At 43.3% G+C, this 21,730-nt stretch overlaps 1 protein-coding gene across 1 annotated transcript in view; it reads left to right on the top strand.

Annotated features, from left to right (window-relative positions):
• The window catches only part of LOC137644078 (alanyl-tRNA editing protein Aarsd1-like), a 72,445-nt gene that overhangs the window by 24,301 nt on the left and 26,414 nt on the right, over positions 1 to 21,730 (top strand). The window contains exons 4-5 of the mRNA XM_068377016.1: positions 17,162 to 17,358; positions 20,563 to 20,759. Coding sequence (XP_068233117.1) covers positions 17,162 to 17,358; positions 20,563 to 20,759 — 394 coding nt within the window. The remainder of the gene's footprint in view (positions 1 to 17,161; positions 17,359 to 20,562; positions 20,760 to 21,730) is intronic.

Raw genomic sequence — 21,730 nt, 5'->3', positions numbered from 1 at the left:
GCAATCAGTTGGAGTGGGAGAACAACTCGTATGACAGAGTTTTACAAACTCTCGTTGCGCGAAGTGTTCACGAGTACGCAAGAGTTTTGCTCTCATGACAGAGTTTTCGAGCTCTCGTCCCGTGAATTGTTCTCGCGCGCCCATCGTCATCAAGAGTTTTGCTCTTATGACAGAGGGATGCCTGCTGCCTGGGGGTTTGCAACTCTATACAGGTAACTAACTGTGATACAGTTCCTTTGGGTCCTGGTCACGGATTCCTGAAAATTCCATCAGGAATTGGAGACGGAATCCCTGCTGGTTCTCGGCACAACGTCCCTTAAGGTCGTGAGAGGGGAATTCGCAAATGGATTCTGATCCCCTGGGTTCTCACTTGAATCTCCTGGTTTCCACGATCCAGAGTTTTTTCTGGGGACTCTGTGGTTGACACACACACACACACACCCTGCGGGATGGGTCTTCCAAAGGTGTGACTTGATACGTCATTCTGCACTCCCAGCTGATTATTATATCAGCTGGTCTGGTTTTGCCAGCACCGATCCTTTCGTTTTCGAGTGAACCACCGTCATCTTTCCTCCGTCTTCCCCCTCTATTTGGTGGTTTGGTTAGCAGACGGAAATGAGTGAGGAATGAAAAATTCTTTACATTCCAGTTCATTTCCCCTGACAGGCTTTGCCTTATTTAGACGGTACGTAGTTTCTCACTAGCGAGAAAGCGTTCGATGGCAACCTCTTCGGGAAAGCGTTCGATGGCAACCCCTTCGGATAAGCGCTCGATGGCAACCCCTTCAAGTAAGTGTTCGATGGCAACTCCTTCGGGTAAGCGGTCGATGGCAATTATGTCTGGCCTTCTTGAAGCAAACCCTGACAAACGAGACCACCCTTTTTCGGGAGACTCGTTCCTGAGAAGTTTTTACAGAACTTCAATGAGTATTGTTAAAACTTCATGTAGGCCGTCCCGGAGCATGTGCTCTAGCCAAGACAAAATCGTGAGGTTATTGTCTTAAACTCGGTCCTACCGTATGATGGAGGCAGCCTCCCCCGTCATTGTGCTGTCGGTATAACGCCTTGCCTTTTACACGATAGGCTTCCGAGACTTTTATTCTATCCTTAAAGGGTTATTGTTTCGAACAATTAGTCCCGAAGGGTCATTGTTAGCTGACGTTAAAAGAACGGTAGCAACAGAGTGTGCAACTTTTCATTACATTTACGAAGGTTTCAAACCCCGCCCACAGGTAACCAGACATCTGTTTCTGTGTAATGAACTCTGGTTAGCCCCTCACATAAAGAGGAGGGGTAAACCAAAGGGGAAATGATCGCCTCTATAACTGTATATTTTGTTTGAGAACATGTTCGCTCTCATTCAAGAAAATATTACAGTTAGTCAACGATCAAAATTCTTTCGGCAATAATGTTGTGATTCGTCGCACATACATTATTCCCGCAACTGAATTTGTTACAAACATTTCCTGGAGGCAGAGAATACGCATGCGCTAGCGCAAATGGACAAGTACATATATGTGTGGAAGCGATCTTTATACCAATAAGGGCCATTTACATCTTGCAATTAGAACTTTGTTCTATTAAGTTGTATATTTATATCCCTTACTGAAATCAGGTTATTCAGTACATTACTTGGCTCCTTTCCTGTAACCAGACATACGGCATTTACGTTCTGCCTCCTTATAGGCATTTTTTCCTTTCCCCTGATCGGAAGTCTTAGTCTCCTACAAAGGCTTTGGCTGGAAACTTCTCATAAGCATATCTGTTCCCTAGTAGGGAACATTTAATATAAATGCTAGGTTACTGATCGGAGACGGAGAAGTACAAACGTTTTTTTGTCCTAAGTAGGAGAAACCGCTGTTACGAACGTTGAAAACTGAGTTCCGGACACGACTTTTATGTCGAACTACGCATGTATGCTTGCCATGCTCACAGTTCGGTGTTACTACTCCGTAGTAGACTTATGCTCTTTACCCACCCAACAATAGATTAAAGATACGTCTCAATCCCCTCTTGGGTTTGGTTGGACGAGTTCGGTGATTACCGTGCAGATTCTTGTCCGGAAAGAGATCTCTATGGAGATTCGCTATTACAGTGAGCCCTCGTTTATCGCGGTAGATAGGTTCCAGACCCGACCGCGATAGGTGAAAATCCGTGAAGTAGTGACACCATATTTACGTATTTATTTAACATGTATATTCAGACTTTTAAAACCTTCCCTTGTACGTAGTACTGTTAACAAACTACCCTTTAATGTACAGAACACTTAATGCATGTACTACAGTACCCTAAACTAAAACAGGCACAAATATTAAAGGCGATTTTATATCATGCGTTTCCTAAACACGCCAAAAAGCACGATAAAAAATGGCAACCAATGTTTTGTTTACGTCTATCTCTGATCATAATGAAGAAACAAACGCATTTACACATCTGTGTATAGGTTAGTTTTTGCATCGATTATATTGATTATTCAGTACAGTATGTTGATTTTGTTATTACCAATGTTTTACTTAATTTTTCTTAGGACTTCCAAATGAAATGTTTTTCTTTATGACGCCGCCTGAAACGGCGGCGTCACAAAGTACGCTCGGTAAACAACCACGCTCAGTAAACAAACGAAGGCATTTAACGCTTATGATGAAAGTGATAAATAATGATATTACAGTAAAAGCTTTTAGAAAAAATGTTATTACAAATATTATTTACCGTATCTATATAAAATCATACAGTACATAAGTAGCAAAGCAGGAAAACAATTTGAGAGAGAGAGAGAGAGAGAGAGAGAGAGAGAGAGAGAGAGAGAGAGAGAGAGAGAGAGTGTGTGTGAGTGTGTGAGTGTGTTGTTTTACGTACGTAAATGTAAATTTTAAACAAAAAAATATGATAGGTTATAACATGTATATTCAGACTTTTAAAACCTTCCCTTTAACTTAATGCATACTAAACTAAAACAGACACAAATATTAAAATGTTAGAATATTAAAGTAAAAAATAAAGATTGTTACTGTACTCACCACGAAAGAAGTTGAAGAAAAACTTGAATGATGATGGCGATGAATTTGCTGCACAGTAGAAATGATAATGATGAAGCTGATGATGTCTTCTACTGTGCAGCCAATGATAGTATTTTACGTCTCTTCAGACGGAGGTGTCTTTTCCTGGGACACCTCTTCAACTTCTTCCTGGGACACTTCTTCAATTTCTTCCGAAGGCGTAGTAGCAGGAGGAACTGGCTCTTTTTTGCGAGACTGGAAAAACATTGTGATCGGAAGTTGCTGCCGCTGTTTTTTTTTTCGCTCGAAGAGTATCCTGTAGGGAGTCATGTCGTCATCGATCTTGTTGCAGAATTGCATAGACCGAACCATATCCTCGTCCCACTCTTGCGACATTTCTTTCAACTCCTTCGCATGGTTGCAGAGCTTGGCAAGCCGTTCTAATGTTGAGCCCGTTTCTTCAACATTTTCTTGGGTCTCTTCCAGCGTTTCACTGTCTTCTTCACTGGCCGATTTCGTCAGGTCTTCTAGGTCTGCGTCAGTTAGCGGCTAGGAATGACAGTCCAACAACTCGTCGACGTCTTCAGTCATCATGTCACCAAACCCGTCAGCTCCAATTATCACAGCCAACTGCACAGATTTGCGTATTGCAGAGTGTTGAATTTCAGATGGTGTAAATCCCTCGTCATCGTAAACAATCTGGGGCCACAACTTCTTCCAGCTCGCATTAACGGTTGCAGGTTTCATTTCTTGCAGTGCCTTCTGAATGTTCTGCAGGCACGTGGCTATTGTGTACTTCTGCCAGTACGCCTTCAAATTAAAATTTTCATCTTCATCTTCTTGGGCAGCATCCACACACGCAACGAGGTCCACCAAGGTATTCTTCGTGTAGAGGGCCTTGAAGGCCCTGATAACCCCCTGGTCCATCGGTTGAATTAATGACGTGGTGTTGGATGGCAGGAACTCAACCTGAATGCCCTCATGCGACAGGTCAGTTGCGTGTCCACCAGCGTTATCCATAAGGAGAAGGATCTTAAATGGCAAGCCCTTCTCTAAGAGATATTTACTGACTTGCGGGATAAAACACTGGTAGAACCAGTTGGAGGTCAGCATCTTTGTAATCCATGCTTTTTGATTATGCATCCAGTACACGGGAAGGAGATTCTTATTTTTATTTTTCAAAGAGCGAGGATTTTTCGACTTGTAAATAAGCCCCGGCTTTAGCAAAAATCCAGCAGCATTGCCACACATCACGAGGGTTACGCGATCTTTGAACGCTTTAAAGCCAGAGGCTTTGGCTTCTTCTTTAAACAGGAAAGTTCACGACGGCATTCTCTTCTAAAACAAGCCGGTCTCATCCATATTAAACACTTGTTCCGGCTTGTATCCACCTTCAGCGATAATGTTCTTGAACGTCTCGTTCGCGTAAGTTTCAGCAGCGGCAGTGTCAGCGGAAGCAGCCTCGCCATGCAGGGAAACGCTTTTCAGGCCGAAGCGTTTCTGAAACTTCGCGAACCATCCTTTGCTGGCGGAAAAATGTTGTTTCTGAGGCTGGGAATCAGTGGATGTCCCTGGTTGAGGTTCATCTACATCATCATCTTCTTCACCATGGTCGCCATCGTCGTCTTGAGGTTCCTTTGCCGCAAAATTCTCATACAAGCTCAAAGCCTTGGTTCGGATGGTGTTCGTATCCAAGGCTATGTTCTTCTTCCGGCAGTCGTCAATCCAGACTGCTAAAGCACCTTCCATGCGTACGATAGTTTTATTACGCGTGGTGACGACTCGCTTCGCTGATCTGCTAAAGGTGATGGTAGCCGTCTTTCTAATGTTCGCCTCGTCCTTCTTGATGTAGCGAACGGTGGATTCATTCACTCCAAAATGGCGGGCTGCGGCCGCGTAACTTCTGCCTTCTTTTAACATATCGAGAAGCGTCACCTTTTCAGCAATCGTCATCATCTTTCGGTGGCGTTTAGGCTCACTACCAGCCTTAGCAGAAGCAGAACGCTTGGAAGCCATTGTACAGTAGGGGTTAAACAGAAAGTTCAACAAAAAGTTCAACTTAAAACAGTCACGTACAGCACAGATTAAAGTTCACAATAACATAGCAGCATCTACACGGCGAGAGAGCGGCAAACAAAGTGGCCACGAAAAGATGCTAGAGGTTGGAGAAGCGGTCAAAACACCAATCACAGGCTAGATTACAAAACTTGGGTTCTGATTCATCATCTATCAGCGCTTGAACCAATCACAATCCGTCTTATATGCTACGTAGTAGTTACCAATTCAAATACAAGGTACCCTACGTATACAGCTTTACGTACACTATTTTACGCTTGTTTTGTTGTAGGATATGTACGCTTATTCGAGATGTGATTTTTGCAACAAAGAATATTATTGGATGCAGTACTACGTACGTATACATACAAAAGATTCATGGAAAAGATGCACATCCATTACATTTGTAGTACAGTAGTAGCCATCAGCAGCCTTACACCATTCTAATACGGTATGACTGCATCTGATTTGCGTTTCATGTTCGATTTAATTTTACTACGTACTGTACAGTATACTGAATTATCGTATGATCACATTCTCTTTTCGTGTTTTATTTCTTTCTGTACTGAATTATATATCATATGTAATGCAATGAACCATCAGTAAGAGCAGATATTACTAATTACAGGTACAGTATTAATGAAATTACAGGTAACGAAATATCGTATTTGGGGTCTTCATATATTGCAGTATTTTCGAAATTTCTGGGAAATCCGCGATATGTTTATATATATGGGTTATGAAAAAAATCCGCGAAGTGGTGAATCCGCGATGGTCGAACCGCGAAGTAGCGAGGGCTCACTGTATAACATAAGCTGTACTGATTAACTGGTTTTCTGTTTGGTATCGGTCTTATTCGGCCAACCACACTGGTTTAGTGGCAGTTGGAGGAAGAACAGGCTGTTCCCCTTCGTTGCAAGAACGTGCAGTTAGTTACACGTCTCAACATCAACTCGAGATGTGTTTATTGCTATACACTCCCCCTCCTCACCGCTGGACAATCCGTGGGTGATGGGTGGCAGAGGAGAGCTTCTGCAAAGAGGCCTGTCTTCTCGTCTTCCATCTGGATCTGATGCTCTCTTTAATGCGTCAAAAGAGAGGGGGGGGGGCATATGCCGCACCATTCCAGCCTCGTCCGTTGGCCCGATTCTGAAAGGTACCAGCATTCACCTCTCTTAGAGAACCATCTAGCAGTACGAAGCCCCAGATGGACAGATGACAACTAGTTGCCCCCATCTGCTTGCATCATTCCTGGTACAGGAATGTGCTTGCAAAACCACCCAGAGAGTGGGCTCTTAGTGTCTTGGAATCATCTTGTATCTAGCAAAGTCTTAACTTTGTGAGGTCCCCGACTGTGGTTATGCTTGCAGCGGCCCTGATCTTCAGCCTCCCACTCGACTGTTCCCCAGTCCCGGAACACCAGGCCTTCAAACAAGATGTATTCCAAGATCGGTGGGGCGGCCTAGAGGTGTGCCTTGGTTTTTTTTCCCCCTCATTTGGTCTGGTGAAAAAGTCCTCAGCTAAGTCAGGATAAGCAAGGTCTTATCAAAGACTCCAATAGCTTCGCTATGGCATCCTGCAGAATGGTTCCCAGACCTTCTGCAGCCCCTGATGGAGCTTCAATAGCCTCGCTATGGCAACCCTCAGAATGGTTCCCGGACTTTCTACAGCTCCTGACGGAGTTCCAAGGGATCTTCCTCCACGGCATGATCTTCCAAGCAGCCACATGCTAACACTTTCCTAAGCCGTAGCTTTGCTTAGACCTCACGCCTGGGACGATCCTACACAACCCCTCTCAGAGAGGCCTTTCGCAACAAGTTACGGAAAAGATGTCTAGGCTCCTCAGACACTTTTCAGCATTGGTCTTCCAGGCGAAGTGTTCGGTCCTTTGTGACTGATGTCGAGGAAAGGGGATTCCCTCCCATCGATGCCTTTACTTATACAAGTGTGAGATAACTTGTCCCCCGTCGGATCTCAACCTCCTCCTGGGAACGCGGTTCGGGTCCTTCAGTCTCTGAAGGCCCCTCTCTACGAACCTTATGCCCAGCAGCAGATCGCTTCCTTACATGGAAGACGGCCTTTCTACTCGCTTGTCTTTGACTAAGAGAGTTATTGTGTTGTATGATCCATCTTCTGATGTCTCCTACCCTAGGAGACGGGGATAAGTAATCCTCAGCGGCGTCCCTGAGTGGATTGCCAAGTCTCAAAATCCGAGTGTGCTGTACCCTAGGTGCAGCCCATTTCGAATAAAGAGTCTTCGTTCGGTAACCGAAAACCCATCAACTGGAGTTTTACCCAGTGAGGAGTCTATGGGGTTACCTTAAAAGAACGATACCAGCTCACCCCCGTGTGTCGGCACTGTTGACCAGCACGGGGAAGTTCAAGAGGAGGACCTCAAGTATTTCCTTCCCCTCTGGGATCGGAAGGCAATTGAGGTTACTCTCAATCTAGACTCTCCTCCATCCTAAGACCCAGAGCTTGTAACGTCAGTAGCGTGGTTACGTCATATCGTCATATCAGCACTTGATTTTAGCGAGGGTAGGGTCCCATCTACTATCGATCACAGATCAAAATAGAGAGGACCCCGGGTCATGACCAAGGCCATTTGGTAAGGACTTCCTCCCTCCTAAGAGTAAGTCACCCTATAAATAGCGGAAGGTTTGTATCTACGTCGGAACAAATAACAAATTTGTAAGTAATTTGTATTTTTCCTAGTATACAAACCTGGAGCTATTTATATAAATTGGTCCGCCACCCTGTCCCCCAAGAAGTCCTGCCATAAAGCAAAGAGGTTGCTCAGCCTAGAGGTGTGAGTGAGCGAGGTAGCCAGTTTACCCTACCCCCCACCCGCTAACTAGCGGATGGGGTAATTATCCCTCACTAAAATTATCATGGCTCGTCTTTCAGCTGCGCCGAAAGTATAACCTATAAATAGCTCCAGATTTGTATAGTAGGAAAAATACAAATTACTTACAAATTTTTTATTTTTATACAGTACTTAATTTGCCTTCCAATAAATTATGTAGTTTTAAATATTTAACTTAGCCGGTGAATATATAATAGCTGCTGCTCCGGAGGCTCGACAGAAAACACACAAAAACTCGCGAGCGATCGCTATGAAGGTTGCGGGTGTGCCCACCAGCGCCAACTATCGGCCAGATACCGCATATGCATGTAAACAAGCCTCAATTCTTCTCTGTCGGTCTGATCGACAAGACGTACCATTACTCGCTGTTAACCTGGAGTTTTTCAACAGACTTGGTGAAGTACTTCATTTTGGTTTGACCTTTCGCAGTGCAGGTGTTTTATCTTCAACTTAAACTCTTGAACTCTTTTTTGGACAGATTTAATTGTTGATGACTTTGGATTGTTTTTTTGCACTTTCTTTGACTTTTTCAAAATGGCTGACCCTTCTCCAATTCCTAGATTTCGTAAGTGTAATGCTAGGGATTGCAATAAGCGTCTTCCAAAGGCCTCTCTCGACCCACATACTGTGTGTTCTAATTGTTGGGGTAAAACCTGTCAATTAGGAGATCGGTGTGAGGAGTGCGTGGGCCTTTCGGAATTCGATTGGCTTGAATATGACAAGTATTCTCGTAAGCTAGAGAGAGATAGGGTGAGGAGAAGTTCCTCTAGATCGTTAGAATTTTCCTCCTCCCATGCCCCTGAACCTAATCCTTCCCCTGTAGTAGTTGTGCCTGAACCCTCTACTAGCACTCAGGAACCATCAATGCGGGATATGTTACGTGCCATTCATGCTTTGGACGAAAGAGTTGAGTCGTTAGCTACAGACCGTAATCAACTCATGGCTGACGTTAAAGAGTTAAAGTGTCAGAGTGCCACAGTGGAAAATCGTGGGAAAGTGATTAGTGCGCAAAGTGTTATCAGTGTTGCGACCGAGGGTTCGTCTGTTCGTGCCTGTCGTTCGCCTAGTCCGAGACCTCTTGCAAGCTCCCAAGCCCCAGGGAGAAGTAATGTCGTACAACTTATGGGTTCGAGAGGCCTTGATCAGCGAACAGACGTTCCCTCTATGGTTTCAGGCGTGTCTCATCAAGACCGCCCCTACCATAAGACGAGCGAGACGATTTTCTCCTCGTCATCCGAAGGCTTTTCGCGTAAGAAACCGTGGAGCAAGGTTTCGAGGCCCTTAAAGCGAAAGTCAGTCCCTTCAGGACAGGTCCAGCGTCCTGGTTGTAGCCATTGGGACAGCTCTGACCCTATGCAGTCATCGGAAGACTGCTCGCCGCCTAAGCAGAAACGTAACACAGGCTCCGAGAGTCTTGGTGTAGGCAAGGTTTTGCAGTCACAGACGTTACCCTCGTCTCTTACCGCACCCATTCCCGTTGATCCTAAATGGGTTGTACTGCAAGACATGCAGATTAAGCTCGCCTCTCTTATGGAGGACTATTCTGCTGAAAAGGTTCACGATGATCCTCGCCGCTTAGCTGATCGAGATCCTGGCCGTCAGCCGCCCAAACGAGCCTTTGCTCGTCCTGTTGACGTTGGCGTTACTAAGTCACGTCAGTCACGTTTTGTAGAGCCTCACTCGATGCAGTCCCGTGTTGACTTTCAGCCGCATGTGGACGTTCAGCCGCTTCCTAATGCTCTTGTTGACGTTCAGGACGTTCGCCAACCAGCGAAGTTGACTTGTTTTGACGCTGAGCGTCAAGCACCGCAGTCAAGAGTTGTTTTGACTGCTCAGTCTAGGCAGTCAAGGCAGTCTCGAGTTGACGTCGAGCGTCCTCCCGCTCCTGTTGTTGTTGACAGTCAGGCTGTTAAGCAGTTACATGACGTAGTGTCCTGGACTGCTACTGCTGCACCAGTGCGTGTGGACTCTGCTTGTCAAGCATTGCCACCAAGGCAGGTCTCCCCTTTGCTTGTTACTCAGCAGTTGTCGGACGAAGATCCTTCAGATGAGGACGTTGCTGATCCTCATGATGATCATCCTTCAGATGTAGACGAACCTAAGACGGTTCCTCCTTCGATGGACTTTAAGAAGATCATGTTGATTTTCAAGGATCTTTTTCCCAATCACTTTGTTGCCGTTGCTCCTCGTTCGCCACCGTCTGAGTTTGCTCTAGGCTTACCTGCTACCAAGCCAGCCTTTACTAAGCTAGTGCTTTCTCGCTCTTCCAAGAGGGCTTTACGACTTTTAGGCGACTGGTTGGATACCAGGAGGAGTTTGGGGAAGATGGCCTTTGCCTTCCCTCCTTCTAAGCTTGCATCTAGATCGAGCGTCTGGTATGACACGGGAGAAGTTCTCGGCTTGGGAGTCCCTGCCTCTGCCCAGGGTGACTTCTCAAGCCTCGTAGACTCTCCCCGTCGCCTGGCCATGAGACGCTCGAAGATTAGTTGGTCCTCCTCGGACCTTGACCATCTGCTTAAAGGCGTATACAGGGCCTTTGAAGTATTTAACTTTCTTGACTGGTCATTAGGAGCTTTAAGTAGGAAAATCTCGTCTGCCGACCAAGATGTTTCCTTACTTATCATGTCATGTATGGATAAAGCCATCCGCGATGGCTCCAATGAGCTCGCCTCCACCTTTACGTCGGGAGTCTTAAAGAAGCGAGACACCCTTTGCTCTTTTCTTTCGGCAGGAGTTACTCCCTGTCAGAGATCAGAACTGCTCTTTGCTCCCTTATCAGCGTCCTTGTTTCCGCAACAACTGGTTAAGGATATAGCTTCTTCGCTTGTGCAGAAGGACACCCATGACTTGATGGCGTCCTCTGCTCGCAAAGGGGCTCCGTCTACATCCTTTGCTGTAAGACCCAGGATCGAGACTCTGGCATCCAGATTTATCCCGCCCTTTCGTGGCAGAGCTCCCAGCAGGGGAAGCGCTCGTGCCGAGGGAAAGAGAGGTAAGAAGAGAGGAGCCAAGTCCTCACGTGGCAGAGTCTGACTGCCCACAGCCTCAGACAGCGGTAGGGGCCAGATTGAAGAGCTTCTGGCAGGCCTGGGAGAAGAGGGGTGCAGACCAAGAGTCTGTTCGGTTGCTCAGAGAGGGGTACAAAATACCGTTTGTACGCAAACCTCCTCTAGTGACAACTCCCATAGACCTCTCTCCCAGGTACCGAGAGGAGTCAAAGAGACAAGCCCTAAACCTAGAAGTGTCTCTGTTGCTAGAGAAGGGAGCGGTGGTGAAAGTCTCGGACCTTCAATCACCGGGGTTTTACAATCGTCTCTTCCTAGTTCCAAAGCATACAGGAGGTTGGAGACCGGTGCTAGACGTCAGTGCGCTCAACGTTTTTGTTACGAAAACAAAGTTCACTATGGAGACCACGAAGTCCGTCTTAGCAGCGGTCAGAGAGGGAGACTGGATGGTCTCTCTCGACCTACGAGATGCGTACTTCCACATTCCTATACACCCGGATTCCCAACCGTTTCTGAGGTTTGTTTTCAGGAATGTGGTATACCAGTTTCGGGCCCTGTGCTTTGGCCTCAGTCCTGCTCCTCTCGTGTTTACGAGGCTCATGAGGAATGTGGCAAAATTCCTCCATTTATCGGGAATCCGAGCCTCCCTGTACTTGGACGACTGGCTTCTCAGGACATCGTCCAGTCATCGCTGTCTGCAGGATCTTCATTGGACGTTGGGTCTGACCAAGGAATTGGGACTTTTGGTCAACCTAGAAAAGTCCCAACTGATCCCATCCCAGACTATTCTATATTTAGGGATGGAGATTCGCAGTCCAGTTTTTCGGGCTTTTCCGTCTGCCACCCGAATAGAACAAGCCCTGCTCAAAGTCCAACTAATGCTAAAGAGAGAACGGTGTTCAGTCAGGAATTGGATGAGTCTCGTAGGGACTCTATCATCCCTGGAGCAGTTTGTCTCGCTAGGGAGACTACACCTTCGGCCTCTCCAGTTCCATCTAGCCTCTCACTGGAACAAGGACAAGACGTTAGAGACGGTATCAATCCCGGTCTCCGAACCAGTAAAGGCATGCCTGAAATGGTGGAACAGCAATATCAGTCTGAGAGAGGGACTATCCCTAGCAGTCAAGAACCCAAACCACGTGTTGTTCTCAGACGCGTCGGATTTGGGTTGGGGTGCGACCCTGGATGGTCGGGAATGCTCAGGTCTGTGGACCTCAAGTCAGAAGAGCATGCACATCAACGGCAAGGAGCTATTGGCAGTCCACTTGGCCTTGATGAAATTCGAAAGCCTCCTTCGAAACAAAGTGGTAGAGGTCAACTCCGACAATGCCACCGCTTTGGCGTACATCTCCAAGCAAGGAGGCACACACTCCCTCACGCTGTACGAGATCGCAAGGGACCTGCTCATTTGGTCAAGAAATCGAGGCATCTCCCTGTTAACGAGATTTATCCAGGGGGACTTGAACGTCTTGGCAGACTGTCTCAGTCGGAGGGGTCAGGTGATACCCACGGAATGGACCCTCCACAAGGACGTGTGCAAGAGTCTTTGGGCGACTTGGGGTCAACCCACCATAGACCTCTTTGCCACCTCGATGACCAAGAGGCTACCAATCTATTGCTCACCAGTCCCAGATTCAGAAGCAATACACATAGACGCGTTTCTACTGGATTGGTCGCATCTGGACTTACAGTGATACCTCGGTAGTCGAACGACTCTATACTCGAACAATTCGGAGTTCGACCAAAATTTTCGAGAAATTTTTGCTGCGGTGCTCGACCAAAAATTCGGTACTCGACCAGCCGAACACGTGACGACCGCATGGGCTTTGTGATGATCGCGCCATCTCGGCCACTCTCGCTTGTTCGGGAAGCATCAGTTCTCTCGAGAGCGTCACTCAGACAACGCGCGATCAGCATTCGTTGTGATTTAGTGATTTTCAGTGCTTTTAATTGCTTTTTTAGCTTTCATAATGAGTCCCAAGAAAGTAATGAGTGTTAAGGGGAAGGAGAAGAGGAAAACAGTGCGAACAACGATCGAGTTGAAGAAGGAAATTATAGCGAAATATGAGAATGGTGTACGAGTGTCCGATTTAGCGGTAGAATACGGAATGGCGAAGTCGACCATTTCTACGTTTTTAAAGCATAAAGAAATGATTAAGAAGGCGAATGTTGCAACGGGAGTTACGGCGGTAACTAAGCAAAGGCCACAAGTGATTGAGGAGATGGAAAAGTTGCTTTTAATATTTATTAAAGAAAAACAGTTGGCCGGGGAAAGTGTTAGTGAAGCGTTCATTTGTGAAAAAGCGTTGCATATCTATGAAGAATTAGTGAAGAAAAGTCCGAGTACCAGTGAAAGTGATTCATTTACATTTAAAGCGAGCAGGGGTTGGTTTGAAAAGTTTCGTAATAGAACAGGTATTCGTAATAGAACAGGTATTCATCATTTTCGAAGAATACTGCAGAGGAGGAAGAAACAATTAACAATAGACCAGTTTTTCACAAAAGAAAAGAAAGCTGCTACATCAAAGCCTGTTTCTCCTCCAAAGAAGAGACAAAGAAGAGAAGAAACCCCTGAAATAGATCTGCCCACCCTTTCATTGGAGAGAGAAACAACTCCTGAAGGAGAACTACCCCGCCACATCATGGAAGGGGACTCTCCTTCCAAGCAGTAACCTCCCCCTTCCATCCTCTCCACATCCATCCCTGTATGCCATCGAACCGCTGCTCAAAGGTATGTTCACTACAGTACAGAAAATGGTTTAAAATTGTTTTATTTTAGTACAGTAAATGGTTTAAAATTGTTTTATAGGATTTTCTGACCAATTTCATACACATTTAGATAATTATTGTTGTTTAGGTACACGTTTTATTAATATTTTGGGCCTGTTCGAGTGCTTGGGAACGGAATAGAATATATACCATTATTTCTTATGGGGAAAAAAAATTCGGTACTCGAACAAATCGGAGGTCGAACACGGATCTCGAACGGATTATGGTCGAGTACCGAGGTATCACTGTATATGCATTTCCACCATTCAAGATTGTCAACAAGGTACTGCAGAAGTTCGCCTCTCACGAAGGGACAAGGTTGACGTTGGTTGCTCCCCTCTGGCCCGCGAGAGAGTGGTTCACCGAGGTACTTCAATGGCTGGTAGACATTCCAAGAAGTCTTCCTCTAAGGGTAGATCTATTACGTCAGCCCCACGTAAAGAATGTTCATCAAAGCCTCCCCGCTCTTCGTCTGACTGCCTTCAGACTATCGAGAGACTCTCAAGAGCTCGAGGCTTTTCGAAGGAGGCAGCCAGTGCGATTGCAAGAGCGAGGAGAGCTTCTACCATCAGAGTATACCAGTTGAAGTGGGAAGTCTTTCGAGACTGGTGCAAGTCAGCATCTGTGTCCTCTTCCAGTACCTCTGTAGCCCAAATCGCAGATTTTCTTTTACATCTGAGAAATGTTCGCTCCCTCTCAGCTCCCACGATTAAGGGCTACAGGAGCATCTTGGCTTCGGTCTTTCGTCATAGAGGCTTAGATCTTTCCAACAATAAAGATCTCCAAGATCTTAAGTCTTTCGAGACCTCTAAGGAACGTCGTTTGGCGACTCCTGGATGGAACTTAGACGTGGTCCTAAGGTTCCTCATGTCAGACAGGTTTGAGCCATTACATTCAGCCTCCCTGAAGGATCTCACCCTCAAGACGCTTTTCCTAGTGTGCTTGGCTTCGGCTAAAAGGGTCAGTGAACTTCATGCCTTCAGTAAGAACATCGGCTTTTCTACAGAAAAAGCCACATGTTCACTTCAACTTGGTTTCCTGGCCAAAAATGAACTGCCTTCTCGTCCTTGGCCTAAATCTTTTGATATACCTTGCTTATCAGAGATCGTAGGCAACGAACTTGAAAGAGTGCTGTGTCCAGTTAGAGCTCTTAAGTTCTACTTAGCTCGTACTAAGTCCTTACGAGGTGGATCTGAGGCATTATGGTGCTCAGTTAAGAAACCATCATTGCCTATGTCAAAGAATGCTTTGTCATATTTTATCAGATTTTTAATACGAGAGGCTCATTCTCACTTGAATGAGAAAGACCGATGTTTGCTTAAGGTTAAGACGCACAAAGTAAGAGCTATAGCAACTTCCGTGGCCTTTAAGCAAAATAGATCTCTGCAAAGTATTATGGACGCGACCTTTTGGAGAAGCAAGTCGGTATTCGCGTCATTTTACTTAAAAGATGTCCAGACTCTTAACGAGGACTGCTACACACTGGGTCCATTCGTTGCAGCGAGTGCAGTAGTGGGTGAGGGTTCTACCACTACATTACCCTAATTCCAATATCCTTTTAATCTGTCTCTTGAAATGTTTTTAATCTTGTTTTTGGGTTGTACGGAAGGCTAAGAAGCCTTTCGCATCCTGGTTGATTTGGCGGGTGGTCAAAGTCATTTCTTGAGAGCGCCCAGATTAGGGGTTTGATGAGGTCCTGTTGTATGGGTTGCAGCCCTTGATACTTCAGCTCCTGGGAGTCTTTCAGCATCCTAAGAGGATCGCTGGGCTTCGTGAGGAAGACAGACTAACAAGGCAGAGTAATCGTCTAAGTCAACTTCCTTACCAGGTACCTATATATTTGGGTTTTGTTATGTTATAACTGTCAAAAACTCTAAGCATATACGCTGTAAACTTAATTAACTCTGGTCTCTACCCACCATCATGGGTGTGAATCAGCTATTATATATTCACCGGCTAAGTTGAATATTTAAAAATGATATTTTAATTATAAAATAAATTTTTGAATATACTTACCCGGTGAATATATAAATTAAAGGCCCTCCCTTCCTCCCCGATAGAGACCCAGCGGGATGAGAAGAATTGAGGCTTGTTTACATGCATATGCGGTATCTGGCCGATAGTTGGCGCTGGTGGGCACACCCGCAACCTTCATAGCGATCGCTCGCTAGTTTTTGTGTGTTTTCTGTCGAGCCGCCGGAGCAGCAGCTATTATATATTCACCGGGTAAGTATATTCAAAAATTTATTTTATAATTAAAATATCATATTTGGGTGTTTATTAATTCAATGTTAATATAGATGGGTTGGAGATATAGTGTAGTTTTTTATAAGCAGAGTTATTTTTTTCTTCGCAAACTAATTTCTCTATAATAGCTAGACTGTATGTGTAAAAAACTCAGAAACACTTCAGAAGAAGGAACCTGTCAGTTTCGCCTATCCGTACATACATCTGGACTCGCTGTTTTTGTTGTAAAGACTTGATATCAGGATCAGAGGGGTTAGGAGGGGACCAATTATTTTTTTTGTGATTGGACTTGTTGATGCTGAATTTTAAACTATGCAGATTCAAAGTAACATAGTATCGTGTGAAAAATAAAGTTAGATTTATACCCCTTGTTTGAAACTGTATGTGGACGCTTGGTCACTGATACTTTCCCAATGAGCCCTATACTCTGTTCATAGCATGAAGTCTGTTCAGGGTAGTGCTGGTATGATCGTTAGCTTTAGCCATGCTGCCAAACCTGAGTCCTTTATTGTACATCTCCCACCTCAACCACCCTGCAAATCCTAGGCCTTAGGTCAAAAGTGAGTGTCTGACTGACAGATAGATAGGGTTCCGCCTGGCTATAGTTAAATGCCTCGTTAATTTTACCGTCTTTTCCATCATTGCTGAAGTCATACTCCTGTTAAAGTATTTAGGTTTCTATAGTTAGGAAAAGTGATTTCTTTAAAGATTTGTGATTTGTTCTTACATGAATACTGCATAAACTATTGTCCTTTAATAGGAGACTTATCCTTAGGAGAGAGGAAGTTCTTATAGCCAAAGTGGTTGGTTTAAATCCTGGTATGTCAAAGCACTTGTGATATTTTGTAATTCTGATTAATTGGTTTGTCACCTATCACATTCAGGACATTGATTTCCATTGCTCACATTTAGCAGTACTAAATATACAGAGCCTCAGCATGTCATTAAAAAGATAGTACTTTAGATATATAATAATAAGTATAGTAGCTGCAATGATTATGTTTTCTTACCAAGGCATTGAATATTATTTGTGACAAGTTTGATCAAGGACTTTGTCTAGAGGCAGGAAGGACTCAGCTATAGTAGAGCCTAGGCATACCTCAAATATTGGATGAGTAAAATATAGGCTTATATTTATGAAATTTTAGAATTTTATATATTTATACAGTAGTGATAGATTTTTTATGCATTAATCAATATTTACTGATGAGCTCCCACTTACAGCAATCTCCGAAGACGAGTTTGGGTATGCGACCAGCTCTTGGTACTTAGGTGACACTGTATCCTACATAGTATTTAATACCTCCACTTTTACTGCTGAGAAAGTTTCTGCCCTAGAAGACACCATCAACTTCAAACTTCGCAGTGCTATACCTGTGACAGTTATGGAGTATGATGCTGCTGACCCCAAATTAAAAGAGGTTTGTCTTGGTAAATGAGCTATTTTTACCTCCGCCAACGAAGTTGGAAGGAGGTTATGTTTTCGTCCCTGTTTTTGCGTTTGTTTGTGTGTTTGTGCGTGTTAGTGAACACCTTCCTGACCACGATTTTAATCGTAGAGTAATGAAACTTTCAGGGATTTACTGATATATAAAAATCTGGAAATTATTAAATTTTGGAAGGTCAAGGTTAAGGTCACGGTCAAGCAAAATGTCCGATTCACGTAATCAGCCATAAGTTTGGACATCTTTGTCACAGAGACTTCAAATTTGGGTCATATTTGACTGTATGAAAATCCACCCCAATTAATACATGTTAAGGTAAAAGGTCAAGGTTGATCAAAATGTTGAGAAATAAGCTGCTGCGGTGGAGGTCTGCCCTCTACTGAGTGCCCCTCTAGTTATAATTGTTACAGAGGTGATTAGATGTCAAGAACAATTTTTAAAGTATAAGATATACTTTTCATACAAACTTGAATTACACAGCTATCATTTACAGTTTAAATGGGATCACACGCATTCTGAAACCTTTTAGGCAAGAGATGAAGGATAGCTAAGAGAATGTTCTCCAGCAAGAATGACTATCTGTCCACCTGATTATTGTGCATAAGCATTAAGTACTGATGTGATCGATGGGTTTGTATGGAAGATATAATTTGTTATGAAAACTCAATTCATGCATAATAGATCCACTAATCAGTAGGTTTTTAATGAGTAGGCCTGGGTAATAGAGTGAAATAGTGTCAACCCAACTTATATATACTATGTTTTTTCTGATAGCTGACTGGCTGTCAGGGTCCTATTGCTCTGGAACATTGTCTTTGAGCGTTTTGAGGGATTGTATAGACTCCGTTAAACCCATTATGTGAGGAAAAACCTTTTTGTGAAGGTAGTGGTGTCACTTGTAGAAGTCTTAAAGGTGAATTCAGTGTACTTCGAATTTACACTATTTTTGTAATCTTTGAGAAAATTTAAAAGAATAAAATGGGGAGACTGAATTGACTGAACCTGGTGTCCTAAGGTGTAATAGTTTGTGTTATGAGGGTTTCAATTGACTGGCATTGGAATTGCTTTCGCATGACAGAAGTAGGTGTTCTTGCAATTACATTTGTGAAATTACTGTATATTTGCATTCCATGCTGTGTTTCACCCAATCTTGTTACTGTATTTGCAATTCTCATCTTCCTTATTTTTGAGAGGGTCCCATAGTATAATTTGGTTGCTGTGTTGAGGAGCTTTTATAAGTCTTCAATTATTAAATTATGTCCAAATATTTTTTTCTCGAGGTAAAAGGTTGTCATGGTAGTTATAGATTAGACTCAATTCACTTGTGACTTTTTTATTCATATTATGACAATAAGTTTCCTCTCTAATTTTGCCTTTAAGATAAATTTTTTAAAATATATATTTTGCTTAGATTACTCCCTTATTAATGTGTCCATCATTTCTCAGTCTTGCTATAAAATAGATCTTAGTTTTTTTTTTTGAGTATTGTAATAACGACACAGAAAAATCTCACCTGAAGTACAAATACTCACAGCTTGCTGGGTCCCCTTGCCCAATAACTTCAGTGTTCCGACTAAGCCATTTACTTAAATGTAGAGTAGTGGGATTAGGGTTGGCAACCTGATAGTAAATCTGCATGCTATACTTGGCTGCAGTCCGCTAGTCACTACACTCAGCCTGAAAGCTTCTCCAGAAATGCTATCAAGGCCTCAGCTTTTGCCTTTATGCTTTTTATTGAACTCTGAACTTGTGAAATTCTAGATGCTTGTCAAGATCCTGAAGGAGTAGTAAATTGGGAAGAACATTGATAACCAACTCATCATCAACATTATGGTGGTTCATTGTAACGTGGACGTGATCAGACCAGTGACTTAGCATCTTGTTTCATTCTTTTGGGGTGGCTGTGTCATGAAGTGTAATTATTTTTCTTAGGGGTATAATTGGATTTGACAGCATTATAAAAATCTTGTAAATTATGTGGTTTTGGTCAGAAAAGGCTTGAATCTCCGGCACCGACCTACTGTTGACGACAAGAGGCCTTGCCATCACGGGTTCTCGTTGTCAAGGGATCGCAGTCCTCTCCGCTCGACCAGACGTTTGCCATCGCCCTCCGTCAGGAAACAGCACTTTATACTCCAAGGATTGACAATCCTCTCGCCACTCTCCTGCTCATGATTGGAGCTCTCCTTGTGATTGACACGGGCCTGCTCGTGATCATCACTCGTCATCTCTGTCACTCGCCAGATTGTGATCGTCACTTGCTAGCTACTGATCGTGACTCACTCGCTCGTGATCATCACTTGCCATCTCGTGTTCGTCACTCACTAGTTTGTTTTTGTCACTTGCCAGCTCATGTTTGTCACTCTCCTGATCGCCTTTCGCCAGTTTGTGATGGTCACTTGCCTGCTTGCTGTTTGCCAGCCCTAGAATATCGCCCAACAATGCACTGTTCGCCAGTTCGTGTTGTTTGAAATACAAATTACTTCCAAATTTGTTATATTTATCTCTTAAGTTGCTTTCTACTCTGGGGTGCTTTTCCAATTGGAGCCCTTGTGCTTGCAGTATTCTACGTTTTCAATTAGGGTTGTATCTTGGCTAATAAGATGATGATGATGATGATAACACCTAAAGGAAGAAAGGATCTGTGAGAAACTTAAGGAGAAAAATGTTCATAGCTAGGCAGTAGAGGAATTGAAATAGGGAATGAACTATGTAGTATAAGGATTGTGTATTTTTACAGTAAATATGAGGTAAAGGAATCACATGAAAATCTTCGACAAATGAGAGAAGGTACATTGTCGTGACCAGTGACATATAAGTACATACAATTTTCTTTAAATAGATTTCTATCATAACTACATTGTGGTTGTCCTATTTATTTGATATTTAAGCTATTCCTGAAATGTTTGTTGAAAATGAATTGATGGTTGGTATCTATGAAATTATAAATAGTATTATTGTTACAATATTTAGTAAATTATGAGCAAAGTGAATAAATGTCCAGTTTTGACATTTTTTATTTGGAATTTCACACCTTCTATAAGTTTAGTTGGGTCAACATAATTCTATTCAAGTAAGGTGCTAAGCTTGTGAACAGATTTTCCCTAATATAGTAACATTATACCTTGTTAATTAGTGCTTTTTGATAATACTTTCATCTTGGAATTACTATGCCAACAGTCACATACCAGAGGCCTACCAGAAGATCTCGTTGGACCAGTGAGAGTGGTGACTATGGATGGTATAGATTCTAATATGTGCTGTGGAACACATGTTCAAAACTTAGCAGATATTCAAGCAATTAAGCTTCTATACACAGAAAAAGGAAAAGCCAACAAAATGCTATTGTATTTTGTTGCTGGGAATAGAGTCCTAAGGTATTTACTTTTTATATATTTATTATTATCTTTTCAAAAGATAGAGAGATGTTTTATTTCTATGTTACACCCTCTTTGAGTTTTACAAAGAACTATGATTTTTGACATGCTGTACAGTATTATATTTTTTCTAACTCAAAACCAGTTTTTCTTTGTTTAAGCCTGTCTTTCACATGAACCTGTAAATATGGTCTCAAATGTCCACAGACTTAGAGGCTTTTGTCTAGCCGGCAGGAGAAGGATATTATAAAGAAACATGTGCTACCTGGACTTAAGTATCCATCAGTCACTTACCTCACTTATAATTTTGTTTGGGATTGGCACTGCAAGATTCATGAACCTGGAAATCGTTTTAAGATTGATGAGCCAGAAACACTGACTTTTGTTAATACTGACACCATCAATTTGCAATAGTCATATCTGAGCTGTAATGCATACTTAAAAACTTCATAAAGATAATAAATTTCCTTATGGCCAGGTATACATTTTCTAAATGCAGGACTCTAATGTCGACAAAGTCACTCCTGTGTATCTGTTAGGCAGCCAAGGTCTTGTTTTGCTCTCAAGATCTGTAATGTTTATACAATTTTATTCATAGTTATTAATTTTTCTTCATCTTTATTTTTCCAATTGGCTTTTATTAACTGGACCTTGTGCATGGTTTGTGCAAAATTTCTCCAAATTTCCTGAATATTCATTAGGGTGTGTTTATATGTGTGGTAAGCTTATATTGAACGCACGATGGAGACAACCAGGAAGATTGTTCAGCGGGTAGGGTAGGTGTGATGCAGTCCTGGCATGCAGTGAACCAAGGGAAGAGAGGAGTTGTAACAAATGGTAAAGTGTAAACAAGCAGCGTGGATGAAGAGTGGGCCTGATGACTGAACTGGATATTGTCATTAGTCCAGGCTATCATATCTGGTGAGGACAGTAGTGAAAAATGATGAGAAGAATGGTGAAGTGGCTAATAG

The sequence above is a fragment of the Palaemon carinicauda genome, chromosome 7, assembly GCF_036898095.1.
Source record: "Palaemon carinicauda isolate YSFRI2023 chromosome 7, ASM3689809v2, whole genome shotgun sequence".
Classification (NCBI taxonomy): Eukaryota; Metazoa; Arthropoda; class Malacostraca; order Decapoda; family Palaemonidae; genus Palaemon; species Palaemon carinicauda.
Note: the sequence above shows the minus strand (reverse complement) of the source record. Positions and strands in the feature narration are given on the sequence as shown.